General features: G+C 48.5%; 1 protein-coding gene across 1 annotated transcript in view; it reads right to left on the minus strand.

Annotated features, from left to right (window-relative positions):
- AGAP1 (ArfGAP with GTPase domain, ankyrin repeat and PH domain 1) overlaps positions 1–22,974 on the minus strand; it is a 248,519-nt gene extending 225,545 nt beyond the window's left edge. The window contains 1 exon segment of the mRNA XM_039555487.1: positions 21,444–22,974. Within this exon segment, the coding sequence (XP_039411421.1) occupies positions 21,444–22,464 (1,021 nt within the window). The 5' untranslated portion in view covers positions 22,465–22,974.
- Between the last annotated feature and the right edge of the window lie 4,696 nt (positions 22,975–27,670).

Consider the following 27,670-nt stretch of genomic DNA (forward strand, 5'->3'; position numbering starts at 1 on the left):
TAATCTGAATATTAATGAGGAACCTCCCTGCAAAGCATCAAAGATGAAAAGGGACAGCTTCTCCAGTTGGCACAAGAAGAATCAATGTCAAAGGATAAATTAAAAAATACGAAGTGGGGGGAAAAGAGCATTTCAAAAGAATATAGGAACAGATTTCTCCAGCAAGAAGAAAGTCACAACAGAGATGCAAAAAAAAAAAAAAAAAAAAAGACTGAGAGGCTTTGCTGGGCAGGCTGAAAAGACTTTTAGCTTTTCAGATAGGTAAGAATGGCTGCAACTCAAAAAGATGACAAAAAATAAGCAAGGGGAACTTGGTGACTGCTTGGCAGAGAAGAAAAGAGAATCATGGAATGTCCTAAGTTGGAAGGGACCCACAGGGATCATCAAATCCAACCCCTGGCCCTGCACAGACAGCCCAGCAATCCCACCCTGTGCTTTCCTGAGAGTGTTGTCCAAACTCTGGCAGCCTCAGGGCCGTGCCCATTCCCTGGGGAGCCTGGGCAGTGCCCAGCACCCTCTGGGGGAAGAACCTTTCCCTGATCTCCAGCCTAAACACCTCTGACACACCTCTAGAAGCAACACTAAATAAAAGCCAAGTACACAGTAAGTCAGCCTGTGCAGGATTCCCACCACAGAGGAGACTGTTCTGGGGTAACACCTGAGCATCACCAAAATTTAAGCAGCAGAACGTGAAGCAGATGGCAGTAAATGAGCAAACCACAGCAACCTTGGGGGGAAAGAAAGACAAAAGGAATATCATGTCATGCTTTAAAAATGGTGACAAAAGTACAAGCACGTGAGAGTGGCAGACACCAAATCCCAGACTAAAAATATTCAGGAGCCTGGAGTGCCAGGACACAGGGAATGGCTTCCCACTGCCAGAGGGCAGGGATGGATGGGATATTGGAAGGAATTGTTCCCTGGGAGGGTGGGCAGGCCCTGGCACAGGGTGCCCAGAGCAGCTGGGGCTGCCCCTGGATCCCTGGCAGTGCCCAAGGCCAGGCTGGACACTGGGGCTTGGAGTAACCTGGGATAGTGGGAGGTGTCCCTGCCCACGGCAGGGGGTGGGACAAGATGGGCTTTAAGCTCCCTTCCAACACAAACCATCCTGGAATTCTGTGAACAAGCAGTTCAGACAGAAGCAGCCACTCCCCATAAACACAACCCCTAAAGTATTGCACTCAGAGTTGTGCATCTCTGCTAAGGACACTGCCAAGGTCCTACAGGGACTCACAGCTCAATTGTCTTTGGGATTATAACAAAAGGGAAAACGATTGGGCTGGGTTTTAATCTGCCTCTTACCAGTTTCACAACATGCTTCTTAATCCTTAAGTAAGAAGGGATAAACAAGAGTGACTCCATCTTTGCCTCCCCCTCCTCTCTCATGCTGATCCCTCTTGGCTGCCCCACTGCTCAGGGGGGGTTGCCCTTGCCTGAACCCTTTTACTCTCCCCACACCACCCTCCACACACTGACCCACAGCAAGTTCAACCCACCAGGATGTCCACCACTAACCACCACAGAGCTTTTCTGTAGCTCTGCACAACCAGCTCCTGGTTTTTGCTTTCCCTGAGCATTCATCAGGATCTTAACCTGAAGAGGCTGCAGCAGATTCCTCCAGGATTTGCTGCTGGGTCTTTTCAAGGGGGGGGGGCGGAATCAATTATTTATTCCTATACATGATTTCCTACTTTTAAAAAAAGTTTTATGCACAAGAGGACCCTCCCTCTCATCTGATGGCAGCTCAGCTCAAGTCTTTAGCAAGAGCGCTCAAAATGAAAAGATTTCCTTTGTCCTCCCCTACAGAACTCGAGTAAATGTGAGCTATGATTTTCCCCACAGAAGCCAAGTCTGCCCTTCCCCAATACCTCATTTATCCATCCACCTACAGACCTTACTCTCAGCTCCAGCTCGGTGGCTGCACATTGAACGTGATTAACGGAGGCAGAGGCAAACTCTACCCCTCGTCACACCCAGGCAGCCACGATGAAGTCAATGTGGTTTAATGGGTGTGATCCTATAACTCAGCCCAACCTACACTCTCTTCCCATCCCCAAAATGCTCCTCCCCTCTCGAGGAACCTGCAAAGGAGTGATGGTGCCATGGAGGATTCTTTCTTCTGCTGCCGCCCTGCACCACCTGGTGCAGTCACAGCACCCCCGTGCCAAAACCTGCAGTACACAAGTTCCATCACTTACAGATCAGCTCATGGCCCAATTTCCTTGCTTGTCAACCCAAATCTGTGCTCTGACATCATCTGACCATTCAGATTGACCTTTTTCAGTGCTTTTAACTGAGGCTAAGGAAAACGGGTCCAGCGGGCTTGCACAGAAGTACATCTAGAAAAACATTTCCCCTCTCCACCAGGGAAATGATGACTTGTTTATGCAACACATTTCTGAAAACATTTTTTAGAGCTGGAGTCATGTCTCCCAGATTGCTATGCTGGTTGTCAAAACAGAGCCTCTTTTTCCCTGACTGTACCATATGTAATCCTAAATCCACTTTCCCTCACTTGATATCACCCATGCAAGATTTGGAGATGATTAGTGGAAAATACACAAATGAGACACTGTTCTCCAGAGAACGGCGCAGCAGGAATAATCTGATGGGGCTTATATTTATTAGCCTGATGCACATCTAACTTGTTTAAACAAAGCTTTTGTCAAATGTCAAAAAAAAAAAAGTTAATGCAATCCAAGGCATGGTCTCAAAGGGAATTAATGCTGAGCTGGAACCAGTGCAAAAGCCCTGGTTACAGCAACAAGGAAACAGTGCAGAGGGGCCCATTTTCTTTCAGTTGCACAGAGATCCACTAGGAGAAAAAGGCTGATTTCCTAAGAGCCGACATGGAGAACCTGAAGCAGGAACCTGGGATGGGGAACACGTGGTCTGTGTGGATGAGAGCATCCCCCTGACCTCATGAGGCGAGGAGATGGTCCCATAAAGCTCCCCAGGATCGGCAGGTGCCTTGGATGCTCTCCCTGTCCTGTCTCACTCCCCTTGGGAACTCGGCTCTGGCAGCACAGACTCACCTCAGGTGCTTCAGCTGCCCAATTAGTTTTTATCTTCCTGCAATAAGAATAATACCCACTTACTCCCTTTCATTACCCTGCTGCCTAAGAGCCTGTAAAGCCACCAAAACACTAAACCAGCACAGGGCCATCGGAGCAGCACTAAAAACCTGGAACTTAGCACTGCACAGCTGAGCCAGGGATGCATCCTGAAGCCAACAGAAAGCCAAGCAAGCAGGGGAGGGCTCAGGTCTGCCAGCACTTTTTGCCTGTAAACTGCTTAAAAACAGTTAATAACAGCTAGAAAAGATAATGTGCGACCAAATGCTTCACTAGGAAAGCATTTCCTTCCACAGCTTCCTATTTAAAAAGCACCTGCTACCAGCAGGCATTTCGGAAAATACGGGACCCGTGCAAGTACAAAGTATTTATTTTGGAAACTCAAAACATTGCTCACATGAACTTTAGACTTGGTGACTGTAACACAAAGCCTCTTTCAGCTCTCCCTCGCAGATAAAGCTGCAGGTTTGGAGGAAGCCAGAAGTAAGGGAAAACCACCGGAATGCCAAGGTCCGTTCCCTATCACTCCTTTGGCTTCTCCTCCCCTCCCACCTCACCCTCCATCCTCAGCACCTGAAGAACTACTGAAGGGCCTGAGATCTCAATCAACACAGAACCACTGCAAATATCCATTTACTAATCCTTCTCCAGTCGAGGCTTACAAAGCTGAATCTTTACTTTGCTAGAACTTGTAATATGGCATTTTTTTAAAAAAACCCACTCATCCAGGAATCAGGCTGTTGTGGGTCTTCACAAAAAATCCTGCCCTCTGGCTACATTCTTATTTGTGTTTCCTGGGTGAAGCCAAGAAACTCCAGTGTGTTTTCCAAGCTTCAGCAGGCTCCCATCACCTCAGGCACGTACTTTAAACTCAAAGAACTAGAAGTGCGATCTTTAAAAGAGCCCTTGCAGAGCTCAGTAACCAAAAACCAATTTTGTTCATCTAAGAGACCAAACGCCTCTGTCCTTACAGTCCTGGCCTCTGATGCTTTTCACACCTGCTATTTTTCAACATGCAAATGAGCCCTATTAAAGGATATTTTGGGAAAAATGAGCTGGTTTTGCACAAGCCCTCTTGCTGCATCTTGACCTATAATGTGCTCTAGCAAACCATGCTGTAAACTGAGTCCTTGCTAAACCCCTGCACCCAAACACTTAAAGAATTACCCTCCCTTCAAATTCTGTTCCCTACTAATCCTATAACCTCCTACTGCCTTTATATGAGCTGAGAAAGGAAAGCTGGGGGCCACTTTATATTCTTTGTCACCTCTGTGCCACTTCCTCAGGTAAACTCGACCCCATCAGCCACTGAAATTGATTATAAAAAATTCTTTTCATGTTTAGAAAACAAAAAGAATGCCAAAAACCCACATAAAGATCTAAAATGCAGTTCAAAGCCAACAAGAAGGGTGTCAGAGCCTCTACTCGAGCAATGCCACCAGCACACGCTCTTAAGAAAATAATTAACACAATCAAGTGCAGCCTTAACTCCGTAATAAAACGCAGCCCCTTGGAAGCAGTACAATGGGGAAACAGAAAGCAAGCAGCCACGGCCTCCAAATCTCAAAAACCCACCCCAAAAGCAGCAGCAGAACGTGTGACACTGAATGCACCCTTCCAGAACCCAGAGGGAGCAGCTCTGCCCCTTCCACGCTGCTCCCACAAGCTGCTCCCTCAGGAAGCCAGGGGAGCTGTCCTTAGGATCACATACACACAGACAACATGTGGTTAGCACATCAAGGCAGCTACTGGGGCAGATCAAAACAATTCCTGGCTCCTCCTCCCCGTTTAAATGGATTTATTTTTTCCCAGGCAAAGGCGGGCAGCGGGACGAGCGCAGTGCAGGCTGCAGCTGCTGCCAGCAGCTGGAGCAGACCCCGGCAGAGCTACAGCAGCATTTTGTATTTTTTTAAGCTGCAGTGCATAAGAGTTCACATCCCAGAATGAAAACAAAGCAAACCCCAAAATAAACTTCGCTGTCTTACTAATTAAAGGGATTCGTTCCTCCAGGAAGGCCAACACAAACCACTGCTGTGGGGTTAAGGATGCATTTTTAGCACTCAGTCCTTCCAGCATTTTTACAGAGGCTCTGCAAGAAAACCAGAGCTTGACTACCCCTGTAGCATCATCAAAAGTTCTCTCCAGGGAAGGGGCTTTTTTCCTTAAATTTATTTGAAATACCACAGGACATTTGCATAAGATGAATCCCAACAATACTGGAAGCGCTTCTCCAGCACCAAGGTTTTCATGTGAGGAGCCAGTGAATTTTGACAGCCACCACAGAATCCCAGACTGGTTTGGGTTGGAAGGGACCTACAAAACCATCTCATTTCACCCCCTGCCATGGGCAGGGACATCTTCCACCAGACCAGGGTGCTCCAAGCCCTGTCCAACCTGGCCTGGAACACTTCAAGGAATAGGGCAATTTCAATAGATATTTTAATAAATCTGTTCTGTTTAGGGAAATCCAAAGCTGGCTTAATAGAGAAATCTTCAGATTAAGCAGATACATGCAACAGAATAAGGGGACAGACCTTTCTACACGGTGGTAAAATAGTCCCAGCAGTGAAATCTCTCCATTCCACAAAACTCTAAGGTTTTTCCATGTTCATGGATAAATAAAACAGCTTTTATCCTAAATACCAATGAGAGGCAGCCAAGAAAAGCCAATTCATTTTATAACAGGTGGCTTGGGTGATCCCCAACACCTGAAATCCAGGTCTCCAGACTATTTAATTTAAGGCAAAGGTAATGCCATCTGTACCAGCTGGCTCCAATTCACACCTCACCTTTATCAGCTGTGGAAGTACTTCCTCGGGGCTGAGAGCCACCCACCACTCAAGTCCCTGCTGACTCACACAAATACTAATCAGCCTTTAAAAGGTGCTGCTCCACCACGTTATGCAAATTACAACCAACTCGGGGAGACGAGGAGACCACAGTTAGGGATCTGACAAGATACACCTGGATATACAATACAATATTCACCATTAAATAAAAGATGAACAGTTCTAGCAGCTCCTGCTTATTTATGTAAAAACACAGTTCCAGTTGGGTAACGTCCAGTTACTAAAACCATAGAATAGTCTGGGTTGGAAAGGACCTGAAAAGATCATCCATTGCCAAACCCCTGCCATGAGCAGGGACACCAGGCCAGCTTGCTCTGAGCTCCACTCGTCCTATGCTTCAGAGAAAAAGGTCCAGAATACAGATTTCAGATAATTCCTATTGTCCAACTCACCTTCCTCTCATTCAGATCGTAAGATGAATATCTCAGGACAATTTGCTCCCCTTATCTGCCTCGGTGCCAGCCTCTGGGGCAAAGGCAGAATATTTACAATCATTTGGGACTGGCCACTCGACTGGGACCACAGTTTATCAGGGAGCCTCAAGGAGTAGGAGAATCACATCCTGCTGCCCTTCCCTCTGGCAGCACCTACAGGATCCATAGGAGGCTACAAAAAGGCTCCCAGCAGTTCTAAGCAGGCTCACCTTGCCAGACTGCATCACAAAATTAAAGGCTGCTGCTTTTGTAGAAGAAGACAGCTGTTTACACAAAAAAGCTGGACAGCAGACAATACAAACTGAAGACATTACCTTGCATGAGATCAAACTGCCCTCCTCCACGAAGCCCTTGCACTCCTGCTTGCAGAGCTGCCTCCAGACCTCTTAAAGGCTGCCTCATTGGAGGAAATGCTGCCCAGGTGCTTCTTGTGAGGTGATTTTCATTAACCCTGCCCAGCATTACAGCTGAGCATGATCAACGTACCCTGCTCTACCCAAGAACCGTGGATACACATCAGAAAGTGTTTGCACCCCCGTTAAAATCACAGGAAATTCAGGATGGAAAAGACCTCCAAGATCAAGTCCAACCTTATTCTAAGTAACTACACCAGGTGTGTACTTACAACCATTCCTGTTTGTCATCTGTAACCCTCTAAAGCAATTATCATGGCTAATTATACCAAGGCTAGAGCAGAAAAGAAAAAAAATCTCAAACTATGTTACCTATTAAATGGCTTTAGGCACTGTAACGCACAAGCAGAATGAACAAAATTATCTAGGGAAGCATTACATGAGTTTTTCCCCATTAAAAAAGCTGGCAGGCAGTCACAGAGGGCTCCCAAAGAATTACTGCATGAGGAAATCTCTGTCCAGACCAGTCTCCATAGGAAGGGAAAGCCTGAAATAAATGCAGTAAAGAACCCACTATGGATTTCAGGCTGAAAATTGTGCCTCGGAATTAAATCCTTGCTCGGGATTGCATCTGACACCGAGAACCAAAAACCTCTGGCCGCTCTCAAGTGCTGCACCACTGCACCTTAAAATACCCATGAGCTGCCTGCTCACAAGGTATTGCTCTGCCACTTGAGTGATCCCAGGTGTGCCCACCCCTGCAGATACCCTGGATCACAAAGCCTTTCCCTCCATCCTTCCCAAGAATTCACCACCTACCTCGCTCATTCCCACTTTCAACAAAGGAAGGGAGCGTTTTCAGCTGGAGGAAAAAAAAACCCTCATGTAACTTTAAAGGTGCTTTCAGACAGCTAAACTCCCCAGAGTCTGGCATTTATCTTTTACATTAAACAGAAATGTCACCACAATCCTTATTGTTTTAAAGAAAGAAGGGAAACACGCTGAATTTTGAACAGGAACTGCTGGAAATCACAGCGCAAGAAATGGAAAGCTGACACTACCCAACCGATACATGGGGAATAAAATGTCCAAGATGAATCAGATGAGGAATGATGAGATTTTTCTGCATAAACCAAAGAATAAGCACTTAAATTTCCAATACTTTGATACAGACACTGTATTTAACAGCCTCAGTGTCTCCCCCAACACAGACATACAGTGAGCATTAAGCATTCTGAAGTTATAATGAAGCATCTGTCAACTAAACCCTCAGAAAGTCAATGATCTATCCCAAAACATGAACATCCACTGGCATTATGGACAAACATCCACATTAAACACACCACAACACTGCAGTAAATAAGTCTCACTACCCAGGCCAAAAAAAAAAAAAATGCTGGGGAAGAAGAGCCCCTGGAGCTAAAAGCAGATCCTTTATCAAGAGAGCAATACCTAAACCTGAGCTGAGGAACCCCAAACCACACAAATCCCCTGCCTGCCCCCTACAACAATAAAGGAGAAATGTGATGCCATTCTTTCAAGGCTGCTTCAGCACAGGATGTCTTCTCCTTACAGCGATTTCAAGGCTGTTGATTTTTCTCAATAACTCCCCAAATTATTTCCAGAAGTGATTTATAACATGCCCAGGGACAAAAGCTACGAACAGCACAAGAGTCTACCGAAAACTTGACCTTTGGGGTTTTGCATTGATCCCCCAGCCTTTATTGGTATTCTCCAAGAAAATCCTATACTTAAATCTCACTTTAATATAAACAGCCACAGAGCTTCCAGCTCAAAAATCTGCTATAGGAATTAAATGCCACACTCCTTCCTGAAAATTCAGGTGACCAGAACCTCAAAGACTCAAAACTTCAAAAGCTGTGCTGTAATTCAAGTTGCATTTACACAAACTGGCTCCCACTTCATGTACCAATTACAGTGTCCTGGAAATGCGCCTCAAAAATGCTACCAAAATCTGTGACACAAACATTAAAAATGCCCTTAAAACCCCCAAGAAAACAACAAAAAGCCTTACAACCGTTTTGAGGCCCAAGGTTTTAAGCACAAGTCATCCACTGGAAAAAACAAGACATTGAAATGAAGGAAAAAAATACATGTGAGAATGCTGCGAGAGTGCTTATTTCAACACCCAGCTGATTTTATTGGTTCTGCAATCACTTTTTCCTAGGTCTGGCCTGCTGGGTGCATATTCCACTAAACAAACATGAAGAAATAAAGGTGGTAAAATTCACTTTAAGTGATTTCATGAGTTGGAGTTAAACACAACTGCTTTTATTACTCAAAAATTCCCAGCCCAGAGAGTGAGGATGCAGCCTGACTCCAAACTCCTATCACACAGCTCACCACAGCCATAAAATCATTAAATATGCATAGGATTACATTCTCAAATAAAGGCATTGCAAGCAGACTTCATTTGACATGTATTTATACACTATATAAAAATTAGGTCCTAATATATATGTAAATAAATCCCATGAAATCCCCCCAAAATGCCACACCACTGAATAAAGGGAATTCATTGAAAAGAGGGAATTAAGAAAAAAAAAAATTCCTCTGAGATTGGCTGAAAAGGGTACAAGAGCTGACAAGATAAGCTAAACTGCAGTGGTGTGAGCCCAAATTTAGCCTTGGTTTATCTGGGAAGCCCTTTGTGCAGGTTACATGAGGTTCCTTGAGCTCTCATCCAGCACCCACTGCTTGTTGGCCAAGTATTTATCAAAGCTCATCTTCTGAATGCCTGAAAAAACACACAGGAATCCATTTTTATTAATCTTAGCAGGGGAAAAAATGCTTTATGTTTTTGCTGTGACTTTTGTTCCACTTTTACTGCACAAAACCCTTCCACCCTCCTCCCCTGAGGACCGAGGGCGCTGCCAGCACTGGGGGACAGGGGACAGCACATGTAAACAGCAAAGGCCAGCAGCGTTTGTGATGACTGCAGTGACACATTCCTAGGATTATTCTGCAGGAAAGGAGCTCAGACCGGGTCCAGAAAGAAATTAGCTTCTTCCTTAGGGTTTGAACCATGTAACCCTGCTGTTAACAGGGAAATGCACAGAAAGAGCGGGAGCGGGAATTCTCTGTCCCAAATTTGCAGAGCTCCCTGGAGCTTGGCTGGGTAACACAGCTCCCTCCTGCAGGAGGGAAGGAACGGTTAAATTCCTCTTGTTTATTCCCCAAGGGCAGCTGTGGCAGCTGTGAGTGGGCTGGGGAAGGAGGCTGGACACAGATAGAGCTGGAAAAGCCAACGTGGACTGAGAGGCACTCAGAGCCACCCCAGAAACCACCAGCAGACACCTGCAGTGGGCTATCTGGGGACAGGACACTGACCTGGAAGCCACCTACAACTAAAGGAAAGCTGTATAAAGTCTTGTGCTTGTGGAACCAGGGTCACACACATTTTATAAATCATTACTCCCTAATAACCAGCTCCATCACCCACGAAATGCTGTCAAACCCCCAACATTGAACTGGTTTCCCACCAGAACAACCTGTGTCCATACTTTATCCACACTATTTATGGGCAACATCACACTGATACTGCTGATTCACAGCCTGGGGGCCCTAAAAATACAAACCAGTGCAGGCACGCTCGGATCACACTCGATTTCTTCTTTATTTGGGGATGGAAAGGGATTTGTTATCAGTCAATTCCTGACATACTTTGCGAGGGTAGAGGTTAAGGCAAGCTGTGACAGGAACATACCCTGTAAGTATAAAGAAGAGGAGCTTCACCTTAACACCTCTTCCAACCTCGACAGGCGTGGCCTGTGCTCCTGCCAAAGAAACTTCCAGGAGGGACTCCAGGAACAATTTCCTCCAGTGTGCTCGTTTCTTCTCCAAGCCACCCGAATGAAAGGATGCCCAGGTGAAAGCCCACAAGGTGCCCACACGCACACTGAGGGCCTGCAGGGATTTCATACCACAGCTTCAATGGTACAGTATGAAATACGACATCTGGGACTGCAATTCATAACCCACAAGGAAATCAGAACTTCCATTTCCATGGGAAAAGGCATCTAGTCACAGGAAGGAGTTAATACAGCATAACTTCACAGTTATCTAGAACAAAACTGTAATTACCACAGCAACTAAATCCCACTTTGTTCTGGAATCTCTTATTATAAATGCAGTTTTCCATTCCCCCCACCGAAGTAATCCCAGGAAAGTCCTGCTTCCAAGATGCTTCCTTGCAGACCCTCAGATTTGATTCAGAAGGGACACAAAGGCTCCTTCAAAATCAAGCACTGCTACTTCACCACCCCAGGTGAGGATGGGTTCCAAATGGATCAGATGGAAACTGCCAGTAAAAGCCACCCAGGAGAAAGGCACCCTCCTTAAACAAGGGATAATACAAATCCTGGTGCTAGTCCGGCTCAGATTTAGGTAGGAGAATCTGGGGAAAAGTGATTAGTGGTACTGACATCCTGCTCATCTACCCAGGAGGAGCTGGATCAGGAATGCTCCAAGTGCAAGGAGCCTGAATGATCATCAAGCACCGTGTGGATGACCGGTGCTGGGAGATGCGCTACGGCCAAAGGGCAAACACCGACCTGCACTTTAATCCCCACCGTCCTTCAAGGGAAGATTATTTGTTTCTGCCAGTAAGCTGCGAGACTGGGGAGGGCATCTGTGGTTATGAACTGGTCTGACACAGACTGGGAGAACTCATGGAAAGGTCTCCTCCCGATTTTGAGCTTCACCACTGAAGCACAACTTGGCCATTGCGGTAGAAATACAGAGACTGAGGGCAAGGCAACACTGCACGACCACCTCAGGACAGAAACAGCACATCTGTCCAGGACTGTGGCATCTTAATTGGAGTTTAAATGAATAGAAACCACCTGCCAAACTAGAAAACAAAATTTTACAGCCTTGTTATGAAACAGCAGCTATTGTGTTTCTACTTTACAGGCACAACTGAACTGAAAAACTTTCAGATTCCACAGCTATACATATATATATATATATATATATATATATATATACACACATACATTGCATACGTATATTTATTTGTTTAAATTTAGGAATCTCTCCAAGTGCTTTTCACAACAAGTTCTTCCATGCTATCAGCTCTGTTTCCTGAAGGAAGAGGGCAGTTAGAGCAACAACAAGTCTTTAGATGACTGCAGCGCTGTCTGATCAGCCTCTGCTTAGCATGAATTCTCCTCCCTGCCTTAGGTTAAAAATAGAGTCAGTTCAAAGGGCTGGAGGTCAACTGCATTAGCAGGTGATTCACTGGCAGACAGCAGTCAGAAGACACACCTGAGGCTCTGCAGGGCCTCCCCAAACCCGGGAGTGAGGAGGTGAAGCAGGTGGCAGTAGTAAAATGTGGCAATAATCTCAGGAATGTTTAAATCTGAACGTAAGGCAAACCAAGTGCTCGATTTCGCTTTTCACTCCCCACCCTTTATGCTCACAAGACCAAGAGATAAGAAGGGGCAAAAGGGAAGGATTCCCACAAGTTTTCAAGGCAGCTAAACAGACTCGAAGCATTTCCATGCCTCTGGTGCATACATACAGAAATAATCAAGCTGTTTACACATCTTTATACACAGTCAAACATACATCTCCCTTATCTGATCTCAACCTGCTCTTTTCAGAGCCTGTCATTCTCAAATAACCTCACCCTGAGTCACCCTGGAAGCTCTGCAGACACCCAAACTGAAAATAAAGAATTTTTTTCTGAGAACTTCAGTTCCCCTCCTTGAAGGCCCCATCCCCACCTCACCCAGAAGATGAAGTGCAGCTCTCCATTCACAGCAATGTTCTAATCTCAAATACCATCATCTGCCCTAAGCAGTGACTTCTCAGCTAACTCAGAAATAGCCAGGAATTTTGAAGACTTAAGACATGCTAAGATATTTCTGAGAGATTAAAATCAGATACAAAAATAGCATATTTTGGCCAGAACTGCTCGCATTCAAAGGCATTTCACCAACACCCAGGTCACCCCACAGAGACAGTGCACTGCAAACAGGAGCTGAAAGAGGCCCTTCACTCCCAGGGACTTTCAAACAGTGCTTTTAAAACATCTTCTTCAGCAAGAGTCCTTTAGTGTTGCCTTCTTCTTCCTCTGACCCTTGGGAAACAATCTTGCCATGCACAGCTCTACATGGAATTGAAAACATCTCTATTAACTCTTGAATAGCACAAGCCTGCCCAACACCATGCTGGAAACCTGAGGGAATTGCTGGCCAACAGCACAAAATCAAAGATAACACCTTCTCCTGAGGGCAGAAATTAGCCTCTTTTTATTAAAACAAACTCTTCACTGACAAATTTAACAAGTGAGGATGTAAGAAGGCTCTGGAGAGTCTCACTATGGACATGTAAAAAGGGGCTTATTACATGGGCAGATAGCGACGAACAAGGGGGAACTATATTAAAGTAAAAAAGAGATTTAGATTAGGTATTAGGAAGAAATTCTTTACTCAGAGGGTGGGCAGGCCCTGGCACAGGGTGCCCAGAGAAGCTGGGGCTGTCCCTGGATCCCTGGCAGTGTCCCAGGCCAGGCTGGACGGGGCTTGGAGCAACCTGGGACAGTGGGAGGCGTCCCTGCCCATGGCCTCTCATAAGGAGGGGACAAGAGGACACACACAGTGAAAGGGGTACCAGTGACAGCCAGTGAGGATCTGCCACCCTGGACTGTGGGAGGAAGAGCAGCCTGAGCAAGGAAACCAACAATCTGCAGCCAAGGATGTGGCAAAACAGGTGATTTTTTCAATTCAAGTCAGGTTTAGAGAAGACAAAATTTTAATTTCTCTCCAAGGCCTGAGCACAATCCCCTGAAAGCTGTGAAGAGCAATGCATGATCAATTTTAACAGCTTTAATAATTAAAACTGGAGAAAAGCTAAATCTTGTATCCTCCATGAGCACAAAATCGGATTTTTCCCCGCAGGACACTGAGGTCGAGGCATAAAAGCTGTTGCCTTGCCAACATAAATATTTCTGTATCGCCGAACAGAGGAGCTTCTGAATTAGGATGTTGCATAAGGAACAGTTGGGTCAACATCCCAGTTTCCCAGGCAGTCTACCCCGGATAAGAACGCAACACGAGCCCTGGAAGAGCAGGAGAGGTCTCAGGCACTCTGTCATTCTGACACTCATCCCAAAGAAGGCTTTGGGGTTTGGGAGCCTTTGGTTTTGGGAGGAGGGAGAGCATCACCTCTGCAGGAATGCTCCTCACAGCAACGCCAGCAGGGTTAAGGGCCACTTACTGATTTTTCAGGGTTCAACCTAAAAACAACAAGTGCCACTTAGTAGTGAGAATAAACAGTACCTCGTTAAGGGGAAATACTGTGCTCTTAACACCCAAACAACATCTGCACCCACAGAAGCGGCAGAGAAACTAAGGAGGGAGGCAGCTCAATAAATGCCTTACATATCCCTACAAATCAAATCAAATCCAGCTGCACTGAGTGGTTCAGCACCCACTTTTTAGAAGAGTTTTCCCTTATGTTTAATACATAGGCACTGCTGTTAAACAACTGTTTGCATGGGAATAAAGAGGGAAAAACCTTGCGTCAGTGATGCAGAACCCTCTTCTCAAACCCCATACATGTGTATGTATATGTATATACACACCAAGTCCTAAACCAGCATTTTTAGGAATGCAGATTCTCTGTCAAAGGAGCCAGACAAGCTGACTGACAAATACATGCAAACAAAGAGGGATTATAAATCACTTTGGAAGCACCAGGAGCTGGCAGCACTCAGCACAGTGTTTGAGCTCCCCTTCATATCTAAGTAGCAGAACACCAGCATCTAATCCTTCCAAGTAGGAAAGATCAGCTGGGAGGTTTCATTCACAAAATGGCAGCTGTGAAGAATAAGAACCCTTTACTAACACTGAGATTTTCCCAAGAAACTCTGAATTTATTTCTTATTAAGTTCCTTCAAGGCTGAAATGAACTTCCCGAAGCTCAGGAGCTGAGAGACATCATCAATTCATCTAAAAATCAAAGTTGCTTCATATAACCAGAACTGACATTGCTCAATCTTTAATTCAATAGCTCTCTCTATCTATAAGCTAGAGAAAATAAAGGTACACGTGATGGGTGTCAGGCAATATAGAGGGAACATTTCTCAAAGCAAGGAGACAGACTTTGAGTACCACCCATGTGGAACATTTACAGCCCGGAAGTACAGACGTGCCTACCTCGTAAATCCCAGGGACTGTACTGACATTACAGCCAGATCCTACAGGGCTCCTCGTAAAGCGCTTGCTGTAACATCTCAATGCATGGGGAGATTTACTCTGGGTTATCACTGCAGACAAGTGACCTTTCTTTACACCTTCATCTGGGCAGCCTCAATGGAACCCAAAACAGGAGAACAACAACCAACTATGGGGTTAAATGATGACTTAAGTGAACCCACTCCACAAATATCCCTCCAAGTGAGACCTCTTGACCAAGTGACCCTCACGACAAACACGCTGCCCTTCAGTCCCTGCCTGTTCCAAACCCCTTACAGCTGTTCCTGCAGCCCAACAGCTGCACTGCAGGTCTCTCTGCCTTGCTTCCCTTCTTATTCCCAAAGGAAACCTCAATAAATAACAAGGCCCACCATTAATGTCATCTGTGATGATCAAAAAAAGATTGTAGAAAGCTGCAATGCACTGTTTGCTTATTCTCCTGCTGGCATTTGCTGCCTGCTTTGCTTTAAGGAAACATTTGGTACTATTTTGTCAATAAAGCACAAGTATTTGTCACACACTGTCATTATGTACCAGCCTGAACCATCAAAATCATCAAACGCCCCGTTTTCAACTCCCATCAAGATAATAGCTTTATGCTGGATGCTTTTCATGAACAAAATAGATGATAGTTTCACGAGTTCAATATACTGACATTTCGTTTTCCTCGCACATGAAAAAAGCCATTCTGTGGTTTTTGGCAGAAAGTGCCTTTCGCTGTGTGTTTACTGCAGTTGCCATGGGGAAATCCCAACACCACTTATCAAAAGTAACACCAGCACATTAACAGTCTGCATTAATGATTCCTTGTTAAATCCTATGCAGCCTGAAGTGAAAAGGAATATTCAGGCATTTAAAGCATTTGCTCTCTGCTTTCCAAATGAGGTTATGGCCGTGCCAAAGAAAACCCCAGTACAGGCCATCGTTTTACACCCATTATTTGGCAACTGGAGAGTTGTATTTGGGCAATCGGTGCTCAACTACTGCTGGCCATCAGCTCTGTAGTATCAAAACTAGCTCTGCTCTGCAGCAGAGAGCCAAACTGTTCATTCAAACACACCCAAGTGGTTCTTCAGTGGTCATCTAGGAATCCAAGACCTGGATGCAGCCCTGCTAATGAACTTATGCTGCTTTGAAATTGTATTTTTTGAAATAGGAGTGATGGCAGGTTCTGGCTGCTTCACTAGCCAGAGTAATGGTTCAGCATCTGGTACCAGTGATTTCATTCTGCAGGGCAAAATGACCACTATGTCCAGCAAAGAACTGCAGTAAAGTCATGCAGCAACTATGAGCAACTTAAAACCCTCCTCTGGTCTCAGGAAAAAGCTCATCTGCCACCTCACATACAGACTCCACCTCTGAAAAACCAGATGCTCCAGCAGTAACTGCAGACTCACCAGGATGAGCAAAGAGTTCCAGAGGAACCCTATGCTCCTCAGAATCACAGAATCATTGAGGCTGGAAAAGATCTCCCAGGCCATCGACTCCAAGCTGTGCCTGGTCCCCACCTTGTCACCAGCCCAGAGCACTCAGTGCCACCTCCAGGCCTTCCTGGGACACCTCCAGGGATGAGGATTCCACTCCAAGGCCTGAGCACCCTTTCCATGGAGGAATTCCTGCTGCTGTCCACCCTGCCCCTCCCCTGGCCCAGCCTGAGGCCGTTCCCTCTCCTCCTGTCCCTGTTCCTGGCAGCAGAGCCCGATTTCCCCCCCGGCTGCCCCCTCCTGTCAGGGACTTGTGCAGAGCCACAAGGTCCCCCCTGAGCCTCCTTTGCTCCAGGCTGAGCCCCTTTCCAGCTCCCTCAGCCGCTCCTGGGGCTCCAGCCCCTCCCCAGCTCCGTTCCCTGCCCTGGCCCCGCTCCAGCCCCTCAGGGTCCCTCTGGCCGGAGGGCCCCGAGCTGGACACGGCCCCGAGGGGCCTCAGCAGGGCCGGGCAGGGGACGGGCCCTGCCCTGGGGCTGTGGCCACACCGTGGCTGGCACAGCCCAGCGGCCATCGGCCTTCTTGGCCATCTGGGCACATCTGGGCCTATTTTCAGCTGCTGTTGACCAGCACCTCCAGGTCCTCTCCTTACGGATCCTTTCCAGCCGCTCTCCCCTCAGCCTGTAGTGCTGCTGCTGTGACCCAAGGGCAGGACCTGGCACTTGGCTTCCCATCGCACCGAGCAACCTCAAATTCAAGGTGACGAATTAGAAGGAAAGGAAAAGGAGTATCATGTTCTGAATGTTTCTTTTCCTTGTACAAATGGTGCTTTGGTCATCTGCATGAGCTCACTTAGATAAACACGTCGTTACCTGGAGTAAACCAAGCAAACCAAGCAACAGGCAGATGTCCGGCAAAACAACAGAACACTAATTCAATTTACAGAGCTCAGTCTGGGAGGGAATGGAGATGAATGCCTGCACAACACTTCACAAAAGTATTCAGAGATCTGTCCCAACAAAGCTACCCATTACTGCCATTAGGCATTTAACTGTCAAGTCTATAGCAGAGAGGCACTAAAATTCTACATTTCTTTTCAATTTTAAGAGAAAAACAAAGACCACGGCTGCTCGCAGCTGGCACACGCTTCAATATTGTGCAAACATTAATCCATCTCATTCTCTAATTCAGCCAGTGACCTTAATACCAGTTCAGTTCTTAATCATCTCACTCTATCAGTGCAGCTGGCATTCATTTTGCTTGACACAAGAAGACCTACCCAATAAATAATAATAAAAAACCCTCTTAGACAATGCTTGAAAATGCTTGACCCCAACTGCAATCTATTTATCTGCTGGGTTTTATTTTCATAACAACCTCTAGACAACACCCACAATAACTGAAACGGCTGAAAGAGTCCTAGAAGGTTTTTAGCTCATGAAAACAGGGGCTCTCCAGCATTGAAAAAGATTGTACTTGTGCCAGCACGGCACCAAAAACCTGCAGCTACGAACGAGGGAGCCACACAGGATCAGTTCCAGTGCATTTCCATCTTACTGCTCAAACTCCATGTGCTCCAAATCTCTGCCCGCTCATCCATAAGAGCGCACATCAGGCGTGCTGGGCTGCACCGGGAATGCCAGCAGCACAGCAGAGCAGAGAGCGGGGCAGCAAGGAGATGACACAGAACTAACAAGAATTATCTCAAGTGAAGCTTTGCAAGGAAAGGCTGGAGGCCTCCAACAGAGATCACTCAGCAGCTTCCCCCTGCTTCCCACGACTCTAAGCTGCAGAGAATTTGAGATAAGAGCTTAAAACTAACTCCTCTAAAACCTCGGGGGGAAAAAACCTCAAAAGAGCAGTTTATCATATTATAATGATACTCTTTTTGATAGTCAACAATTCTGATACCCAAAGCTGCTTAATATATCCTACAGAGGGGTTATTCAAACAAACTTATCTCAAAACGAAAGGAACAAGTGAGAACCACTGAAAAAGAAATTATTTTAACACCACCCCCCGCGCCCTCAGCCTCAGAGCCATCCTCCTCCTCTTCCTCCAGAGCAGCAAGAGTTCCTCTCATCAGGAATGAATCATGAAGACTTCAAGAAGAAAAAAGTTTAGATGAGGAATGACACTTCCCTTAAAGACTTCTTCTAAATAGTTTAAGGCAAAAATAACTTCTCTGGGTTGAAGTTTATGGAAGTTCCTCTTTTTCCCTTTGGGGATAGTGGTCATGCACACAGAAAAACTTTTTTCCTTCAAATAAATGAATTTCTTTCCCCTTGCAAACGTTTCGGGAATTGTTGCTTGCATTGGATTTAAGGCCAACAATATCACAGCAAATGGGACTTGTGGGTAGAAAAGGAAAAGGCTTGATGCTCAAGGACTGCTTAGTGACAGTGTGAATAACTACTGAGAGTTTATAGACTGATCCCAGCCAAAAATCAACCTTTACCCACTGCACTGCCTAAGTCAAACTCAGTAACATCGAAACCACATAGATTTTAAAAAGTCTTGACTCTTCTGCTGAAAAACTTGTACAAAACTATATTGCACCTGACTATGGTAGGTAAAGTAAGGTATTTCTTTTCAGGAAATATCATCCAAGCAGATATTGCAGTACCTGGGTAGGTATTTCAAGCTGAAATGCCAACAAGCTATATTTTTTAAAACTTCTCCTTTCTCTGCAGACCTTGTGCAGGCTTTATGTTGCAAGTACAAAATCAAATAACTCATGCACAGCACCAAACACAGAGAATACCAAGGGCATGAGGGAAACAAGTGCAGAATCATGGAATGGTTTGGGTTGGAAGGGACCCTCAAGCCCATCTCATTCCACCCCCTGCCGTGGGCAGGGACACCCTTCCACTATCCCAGGCTGCTCCAAGCCCCATCCAACCCAGCCTGGAACCAGGAGGGATCCAGGAGCAGCCACAGCTTCTCTGGGCACCCCGTGCCAGGGCCTGCCCACCCTCACAGCCAAGAATTTCTTCAAGTTTCCAGGGAATAAAACTCACATTGAAATTAAGGCTCCATCTCTGTGTGTCTGCAATTATTCCAGAATCTGAGCACGCCAACTCCACATCAACTCAAAGAAGCAAAAGACAAGTTCTGGCTGAACAGCAGCTTGTTCCAACCTTAAAATAATAAAATACATTTGGCAGGCTAATCGTAATATCTAATTAAACGTTTTTCTTAACATACAGTAGGAGAAATTAAAGATAAATTCGTTTCAAGTTCAGCTTTCTAACAGTCACCAACGAGCAACAGCTGGAGCTGTGCACGGGCTTTTTTCCCAAGCTGCAATTTTATGGAGAAAAGGAAGGAAGCAGAGCACATCAGGCCTGCTAACCCATAACACAAGCCTGCAACATTGCTACCTACTGCAGCCACATCGCTGGTCCCAGGACACGTTTTCTGGACAACAAGCCTCAAGGCTTAATTGCACCAGATAAATTTGGTAGTGGCATGCACAGGAGGAACCTCTCTGGAACATCTTAGTGCTGTGTACCAACAGTTATTGATTAACTGAAGTCTCCTCCCAGGCTGGGAGGACTGTGCTCCCAGTATATGACCGTGTGCAGTTGGAAGAGAGCAAGAGTTTGAGTGTGCTGGCACAGGACAGGCAGAAAGAGTCGCATGAAGTAATTCTCTGTTGTGGTTACCTTGAACTTTAACCAAGGTCAGACCACAATTTCCGTCAAGATTATTATAAGCCCACATGAATGCCTCTACATCAATAAAACCTTACAGTCCTCAGTAACTAGGTCTAAATATTTGGCTCTGCTCCTCGTGCCTCAAACTCTGGGCACACTCCACTCGCAGCAGGAGCTCTGGATCCGAAAGGAGCTGGCAGCTGGTTGCTTTCCCCAATAAACCACCTGAGCCCAGCTCCACACCATTCTCTGCTGTACCTGGGCCTTTATGAAAGCTTAATCTAGTTGAGAATTGTATTTTTAGAAAAGCAGCAACTTAGAGATCATTTGCCACCTGATAAGCACTTAGTGCTCAAAGGCGACTCTAATTGCTGGCTAAATGTTTCATCACAGATACTTATTAAAGATCTGAAAGCACAGCTAGAAGAAAGCAGCGTCTCACAATGAAGCTCCACAACCAGCATTTCTGGTTTGACACGTCCCAGCCAACGATACCGGGATCCTTCCAGAGCCTCACAGAAAGCAGCTCGTCAGCTCTTCCCTGCCATCCCACAGTAAGGTACCTCTATCCCACAGGAAGGTTCAAGTTTTTCTTGTATTTGAGGGATTCACAAGCCCCAGAATTCCCTATCTGATTTCCACCTGGACTAGAAATGCTCTGGGTAATTTGAACACAGCTATATAAAATAACTCAAATAATAAAATAATTCACAGAGCAGGGCTTCTGAGTCTGTGCTGTGTTTTTTAAAAATATCTAACTCAGTCCAAACTCTTTTATTACAGTGAAGGTTTAGGATTTACCACACATTTACACCAGTATTCACTCACTTCTCCAGCAGTGCACATTTCTGACCAACATAACCCATCTTTTGGATTACAGAAGCCTTTCCAAAAGGAGAAAGTCCCAGTGCTGTGCAGCACTGGGCCACCCAGTGACCTATATACAGCAGCACTCGAGTTCAGCTTCTATTCCATAATTAAACGAGCTACACTTGCCTCTCTCAGCTGTCCTAGAATGCACAATCAATTACTCCAGAGAGGGAGTTTTGGTTCAGGAGGACACACAGCCTGACCTGCGCTCTGCAGAGCTGTGCTACCATGTGCTTTTCAAAACACACTGTACCCATAGAATCATGGAATGGTTTGGGTTGGAAGGGACCTTAAACACCATCTCGTTCCACCCCGTGCCTTGGGCAGGGACACCTTCCACTGTCCCAGGCTGCTCCAAGCCCCATCCAACCTGGCTTTGGACACTTCCAGGGTTCCAGGGGCAGCCACAGCTTCTCTGGGCAACCTGTGCCAGAGCTTCTCCACTCTGATGCACCCCAGAGTGGCATCTCCCTCTCCTCACACAGAACAGCCCCTTGACCCCACCATCCATCCCCCAGCACCGATGCCGAGCCGCCCAGATGAAACGAGGACGGGCACCTTTATGGGGGGACCCGTTGATGCTCTCGGAGCTGGACTGCATGTCCACGGCGGCTCTCCTGAGGCTGCTAAAATAAGCCCTGGATCTGGAGAAGCTGCTGCGGGGGGAGCGTCCGTGGGGGCTGCCGAAGAGGGCGGCGGGGCCGTCCCTGCGGGCGAAGATGCCGCTGAAGAAGCGCAGGAGCCGGTGCTCGGTGCCGGCGGCGGGGCCCTCCCGGCCCAGCCGCTCTGAGAGCCGCTGCAGGTCGCTGTTATCCAGGGTCCGGTTCTTGCTCTTGCTGCGCTCCCAGCGCTCCAGCCGGGACAGCGGGTCCGCCTGGCTCAGCACCTCGCCCACGTCCAGCGTGTTGCGCTTCTCGGGGGGCTCTGCGGGGAGCGCGGCGGGCGGCGAGGGCGGCGGCGGCGGCGGCCCGGGCAGGCAGCCGGAGCTGCTGTGCCGCCGCACCCGGGCCGGCTCCCCGCCGCCGCCGCTCCAGTGCCTGAAGCTGAAGCTCCTCCGCAGCAGCCCCGGCTGCCGCCACGGGCTGTGGCCCCGCTCCCCCGGGGCCTGCTCCCCGGGCCCCCCGTCCTTGTCGCCCTCCTCCCCGGGCGGGGATGCGGCAGCGGCCGCCGCGGCTTCTCCGGGTCCGGCGCTGCCCCGCGGCGCCCCGGGCACGGGCGGCCCCGCTCTCCTCGGCACCTTGAGGCGGCCCAGCTCCAGCTGCCCCGTGCTCAGCGTCCTGAAGGTGCGGAAGCCGCAGGGGCTGGGAACCCTGTCCCGCTCCTCGCCTTCCTCCTCGCCCTCCTCCTCCTCCAGCAGCAGCAGCCCGGCCCTGGTAAGGCTGGAGGAGCCCGGCGGGCGGCTCCGCCCGCGCCGGGGCAGCTCGGGGCCGGCGCGGCCGCTCTCCGGCCCCAGCAGCTCCTTCTTCACCATGGTCACGGAGATGCGGTACACGGTCTTCCTCGGCGGGGTCCCCCGCTGCATCCTCTCGGGGGAGGAGGCGGCGGCGGCCGGCGGCTCGCTGCTGTCCAGGAGGTACATGATGGCTCTGCCCTTCAGGAAGCGGCGGCCACCGCGGGCATCGGCGCCGAGATGGATGGATGGATGGATGAATGGATGGATGGAGAGACGAGGGGTGGCTGGAAACGCAGAGTCACAAAGCACTGCAACCCGGTTAAAAAATAATGAAATAAATAAATAATAATTTTTAAAAAAAGCTCCGGTGTCACACCCCGCTCTGCGGCGGGGTCAGGCTGGGCTCCGGCTGCGCTCCTCGCCGGCGGCCGGCGTCCATGGCAGCGCCATCCCGGAGAGGCGCCGAGGGACGGCTCACATCCAGGCACGCATCCTCCTCCCGCGGAGCCCGGGTCCGGTCTTCACGGCATGGGAGCTGCAGCAGCCGCCTCCAAGCTCATTGTTTACAGCGCGGCCGCACGGCTGCGGATGTGGCCGGTTTTTTTCCTGCCCTCTCCGCCGGGTAAATCCGATTAGCATCCGCGGCGGGCCCGGCGGAGCGGCGGGCGCGGGAAGGTCCGCGCGGGAGCGGTGCCGGCGGTGCCGGAGCGCCCGGCGCACGCCCCGGGGCGGGCAGCGCGGAGCGAGCGGCGGGGCCCGGCCGCGCCAGCCGGCAGCGCACAAGCGCCGGACTGGAGTCCCGCCCGCCCGGGAGCGGCAGCAGAGCGCCTCCCGGATTTCCCTCTGCCACCTCCGCCCGGGAAAGGGGTACACACCTCACGCTTCCCTGCCAGCAGCATCAGCAGTCCAGAAGCACGGGATTGTCCTCTGGAGATCATCCAGTCCAAGCCCGTGCCCAGGCAGCACTACCTAGAGCAGGTGACACAGGAACACATCGAGGTGGGGGTGGAATGGCTCCAGGGAGGGAGACTCCGCAGGCTCCCTGAGCAGCCTGTTCCCACCCTCAACGTACAGAAGTTCTTTCTCGTGTTGAAGTGAAGCTTCTTGTGGTTTAGGTTATGGCCATTGCTCCTCATCCTGGCACTGGACACCACTGAAGAGTCTGGCATCACCCTCCTGGCACCTGCCTTTGAGGTACTGATATGTATTAACGGGATCCAGGATTGATCCAGGCCCACGAAAGGGCAAGGCATGCGGTGCCCATCAGCTTGGACCACGACCTGGGCTCAGATCTCGGATGCAGAATGAACTGAAGCAACGCTTCCTCCTTAAAAATAGTCAAAATTACCCAGAACCGATTTACTTTTTTATCTGTGTCTCTCCTTAATAAATATTTGTTCACTGCAACACTGTGCACAATTAACAAGCCTCATTACTAGATTGGTTAGTCATGCAAAAACCCTTCACAAGCAGCGGTTTGATCAGAACCTGGCTCTTGTACACAGCTGGAAGAGGGTGTGACACACACCTCCTTTCACACCCAGCTTGCCAATGCTTTTGCAGGGATGCTGAGGTAACTAAGCACCAATATTAGTCACTCACAAACCAGGACGGCAGAGAAAACAAAGTTAAGCAACATTAGAAATGAGGTTTCTAGGTTCCGTGCCTAACATCCCGTAAAAAGTCAAGCTTGAAAAACCACCTCCAGCTGCCTTGCACCTCCCTCCCACGTCTACAGCCAAAACATCCCTTACCAATGCCATCGAGGGACAAAAGCAATAAAAAACCAGGTGTACAAAGGAAGGAAAGCACTGCCACTTCCACCACTAAGCCACGTGCCCAAGTGCCACGTGTACAGGTGTTTTAAAACCCTCCAGGGATGGGGCCTCCACCACTGCCCCGGGCAGCTGTGCCAGGGCTGGGCCTCACTTTCATCGAGGAGCAGCTCCTGGCATGAGCTGGGTAGGGCACACCCCCAGGAGCAATTCCAGGTGGGAGGCCGGGCTCTCACGCCAGGAACAAGGGAGGCTCTGGGTCCCAGCCTCTACACAGATCAGTGCATTGATGACACTGCGACCCCACAACACACGCCGCTGTTCCATCACCACAGAGAATTCCTGATTTAACTCACTTCTCCAGATAGGACAGAATACGTTGTCCTTAGCACTAATTAACACTGATTATTCCTCTCGGCTCCATTCACCGTGGAACAGATCTGCACGTGTATCTTCAGCACACACCTGATCAAGACCAGGGGCTTGGAGCAACCTGGTCTAGTGGAAGGTGTCCCTGCCCGTGGCAGAGAGCTGGAACAAGATGATATTTAACATCCCTGGGATTCTAAGGGGTCTCCCTGGACCAGCCTGAAAACAATTTCCAGTTCCTTCTAAATGCTTGTTCGCTGCCATAGAACGATGGCACATTTTTCCATTTCTCTGACACCCAAAAGGCCATTTCCAGTAGGTATTTCCAAAGAAAAGAACCTGAACGTGGAGAAGGAGGGGGAGAAAAGACCTGTTATTAAATAGGAGTCTAAGAGTAAAAAACTGTTGCTTATGTTTTTCTCAAGATCCAAATCTGTGAACCCACCAGACGCCGAGTGCAGGATTCATCCTGGCCGCATCCCGCCACGCGATCCAGGCCGCGCTTTCCAGCGCGCCGCGCGGGGAGCGCAGCCTCCTCACCCGGAGCGGGATCAACCATTTTTCATCTTCCCGGGATGACAGACCCCTCCAGAGGAACCACTTTTAAGCGCAGACAAATAGCCGGCACATTCCTACAGCCCTCTCCGGAGCATCCCACACGCCCCTCTCTCCCCGCATCCCGCCCCGCTCGGGGCTGTGCTCCGCTCGCACCGGGGTGGCAACGCGGACATCCATCATCGGTTCGGGATGCTGCAGCAGCTCTTCTGCGGGGAGTAAGTGGTACTCGGAGGTTGCTCTGCTGCTACTCATCACAGCCTACCACCCCGCAACTTCTTGTAAGGCTTCCTGTAAATAGGACAGGTTGTTTTGCAGCCGCCTGTGCTGGTGGTGCAAAGCCCATCATGTGGTGGTCCTGCAATCCCCCTTCACTCCCGGCCGGAGGAACTACAGAAATCTGCCTTAATTGCTCATCTAGCACCGGGTTATCTCAGAGCAGGGACCTACTTCACAGCGCAAGGCATGTCATGTTTAATATTCCGGAAGAGCTCCAAAATGCCCGCGGAGGCAATACCTAAGCCGCGGGGATCCTGCCCGGAGCCCGGGGCAGCACCGCTCGGCCGCCTGTGCCCACCCCGGCCGGGCTGCGAGCCAAGCAGCGAGCGCAGCCGGCTCCTGCCGCTCCTCCCGGCCCGCAATTAGCACAGCTCCGCTCCCAGAGCAGCAGAAGTCCCTCAGGCCCCGGGACAAGAGCAGCCAGAAGCCACGGCAGCCAACCCAAACAAGTCATTTGGCTCCCAGCCTACGCCGCGTGTCCTGAAGGGCCCTCGGCAGCGGCTCCCGCTCACCTTTCATTCCACAGGCACTTGGAAGCAGAGCAGGACGCGCAGGCACCATAAATACCGGGCTCTGAAAGGTGTCGGCCCCACTCCAGGGGCTGGTGACACAGGGGGTTACACCCTCCATTCATCCCACCTCATTCCAACACTGCCAACTGCTCTGTGACCTCCTGCCAAGAGCACGAAACACCCCTCAAAAGGATTTTGCTTGACAAAGTCTTGCTGTCCCTCCAATGCAGTCACACTGGAAAGTAGAGCCATGGAAATCCTCCATCCCATGTAGCGAGTAAAAGGTCACATTTGCCATTTCCCACGTAGGAGAAGGTCTCTGCTAAAATTTAGAGTTTCACGATTCTCAGCAATGAGCTCAGTAATTTATTTCAGTCAGTGAAACACGGGTTTCTCAAATACATCTTTAAAAAGCTGCAAGCAAAACTCGTGTGAGAGTTTTGTGCAGAGGAGTAAGTTCAGAGTAAGTGCAGAGGGAGCTCTCCGAACACAACATTCATTGGTGCCCACCCTGGCTGATGTTCTGGAGCTGAGTTTCACATCACTGCTGACACATCCCCAGCACACAGCACTCGCTGCTCACCATGAACAACTGCAGAGATGACCCTGCTGGCAGGAGAAGCATTCCTGCTCTCCAACAGCTGCAAAGCAAGGTCGCTGTGAGCAGCAAATACTACTGGTACTGACTTTACAAAGCAAAGACTCCTTGTGTCATTCCAAGAGATGTAAAATAGGCGCTGCGTTTTCTCTCTTCCCAAGAACTCTTTGCAAAAATAATTATAATCATAATTCTTTACTTCCTTGTTCTTAATTCCTTACAGGTGTTTCATATTCTGCCAGCAGATCCAACACAGTCACCACTCAAATGTAAAAGCCCAGACAAGGAGAAAGAACAGTTGGACTTGGATGATCGCATGGGTATTTCCCAACCTGAACAATTCTAGGATTCTATGAAATGCCTCCTGTACATCAGCAGCATCTCAGAATTAACATTTCCATGCTGAGACAGCCTGGAGAGGTTTGCCAAAACCTTTCAGGTATACAATTCCTGTGATGCTGCTTGTTTACATGCCCGTGTTCTGGATTTTATTGGACGCTTCACTGCCCTCGTTGTCTTTTTTTTTCCTTTTTTGGTGAGAAAAGCAGACCTAAATAGACCTTGCAGACTGCAGGTTAAACTCTAGACACACAGTATCACTCCAAGTAGTGGTTCCTTTGACAAATTGATTGTGGAAGGCAAAATTAGGTCACCTGAGCAATTCTTGGAGTAATTTGGATGTGATTTCAACTTTTGTCTCCTGGAGAGGCCACGCTCCATCCGCTGTTTGTCATCACAGATCAGCGTTCAGCCAGCAAACAAGAGAAGGCATCTGGACCAGAACAACATTGTGCTGCAGGGGACCAGCAACACAGAGCCCAAACTCAAGGGCTCTCTCGAGCCACGGGGTTTGCATTAAGGCACTGATCTGTGTTCTCCTGTCACTCTGCACTTGTCCATTAAACAGGCCTGAATTCACTGTAGGCAATTCTTTACTCAGATGACGAACAGAGACATCTCACAACAAAGCAGAGAATGGGGGCTACCAGCAAGAAGTCAGCATTTGGCATCAATAATGATCTTGCTGTCAGCACAAGGAAAGCACACTCCTGTCCTAAAAACACTGGATGCTGAGCAGGAAAGGGAGTAAGGGCGATGGGATGCACAGTAAAGATGCAACTCAATCATTTGTCTTTCTCTCACCAGGAGAGAGGCAGAATGCTTGTATGCCTGTATTCAGGGGAAAATGAGGGTGCAGCAAAGCCATTTAAAGCCCCCAACACTGAAGTATCATCACAGAACCACAAAATGGTTTGGGTTGGAAGGGACCTGAGAGCTCATCCAGTGCCACCCCCTGCCACGGG

The sequence above is a fragment of the Corvus cornix genome, chromosome 7, assembly GCF_000738735.6.
Source record: "Corvus cornix cornix isolate S_Up_H32 chromosome 7, ASM73873v5, whole genome shotgun sequence".
NCBI lineage: Eukaryota > Metazoa > Chordata > Aves > Passeriformes > Corvidae > Corvus > Corvus cornix.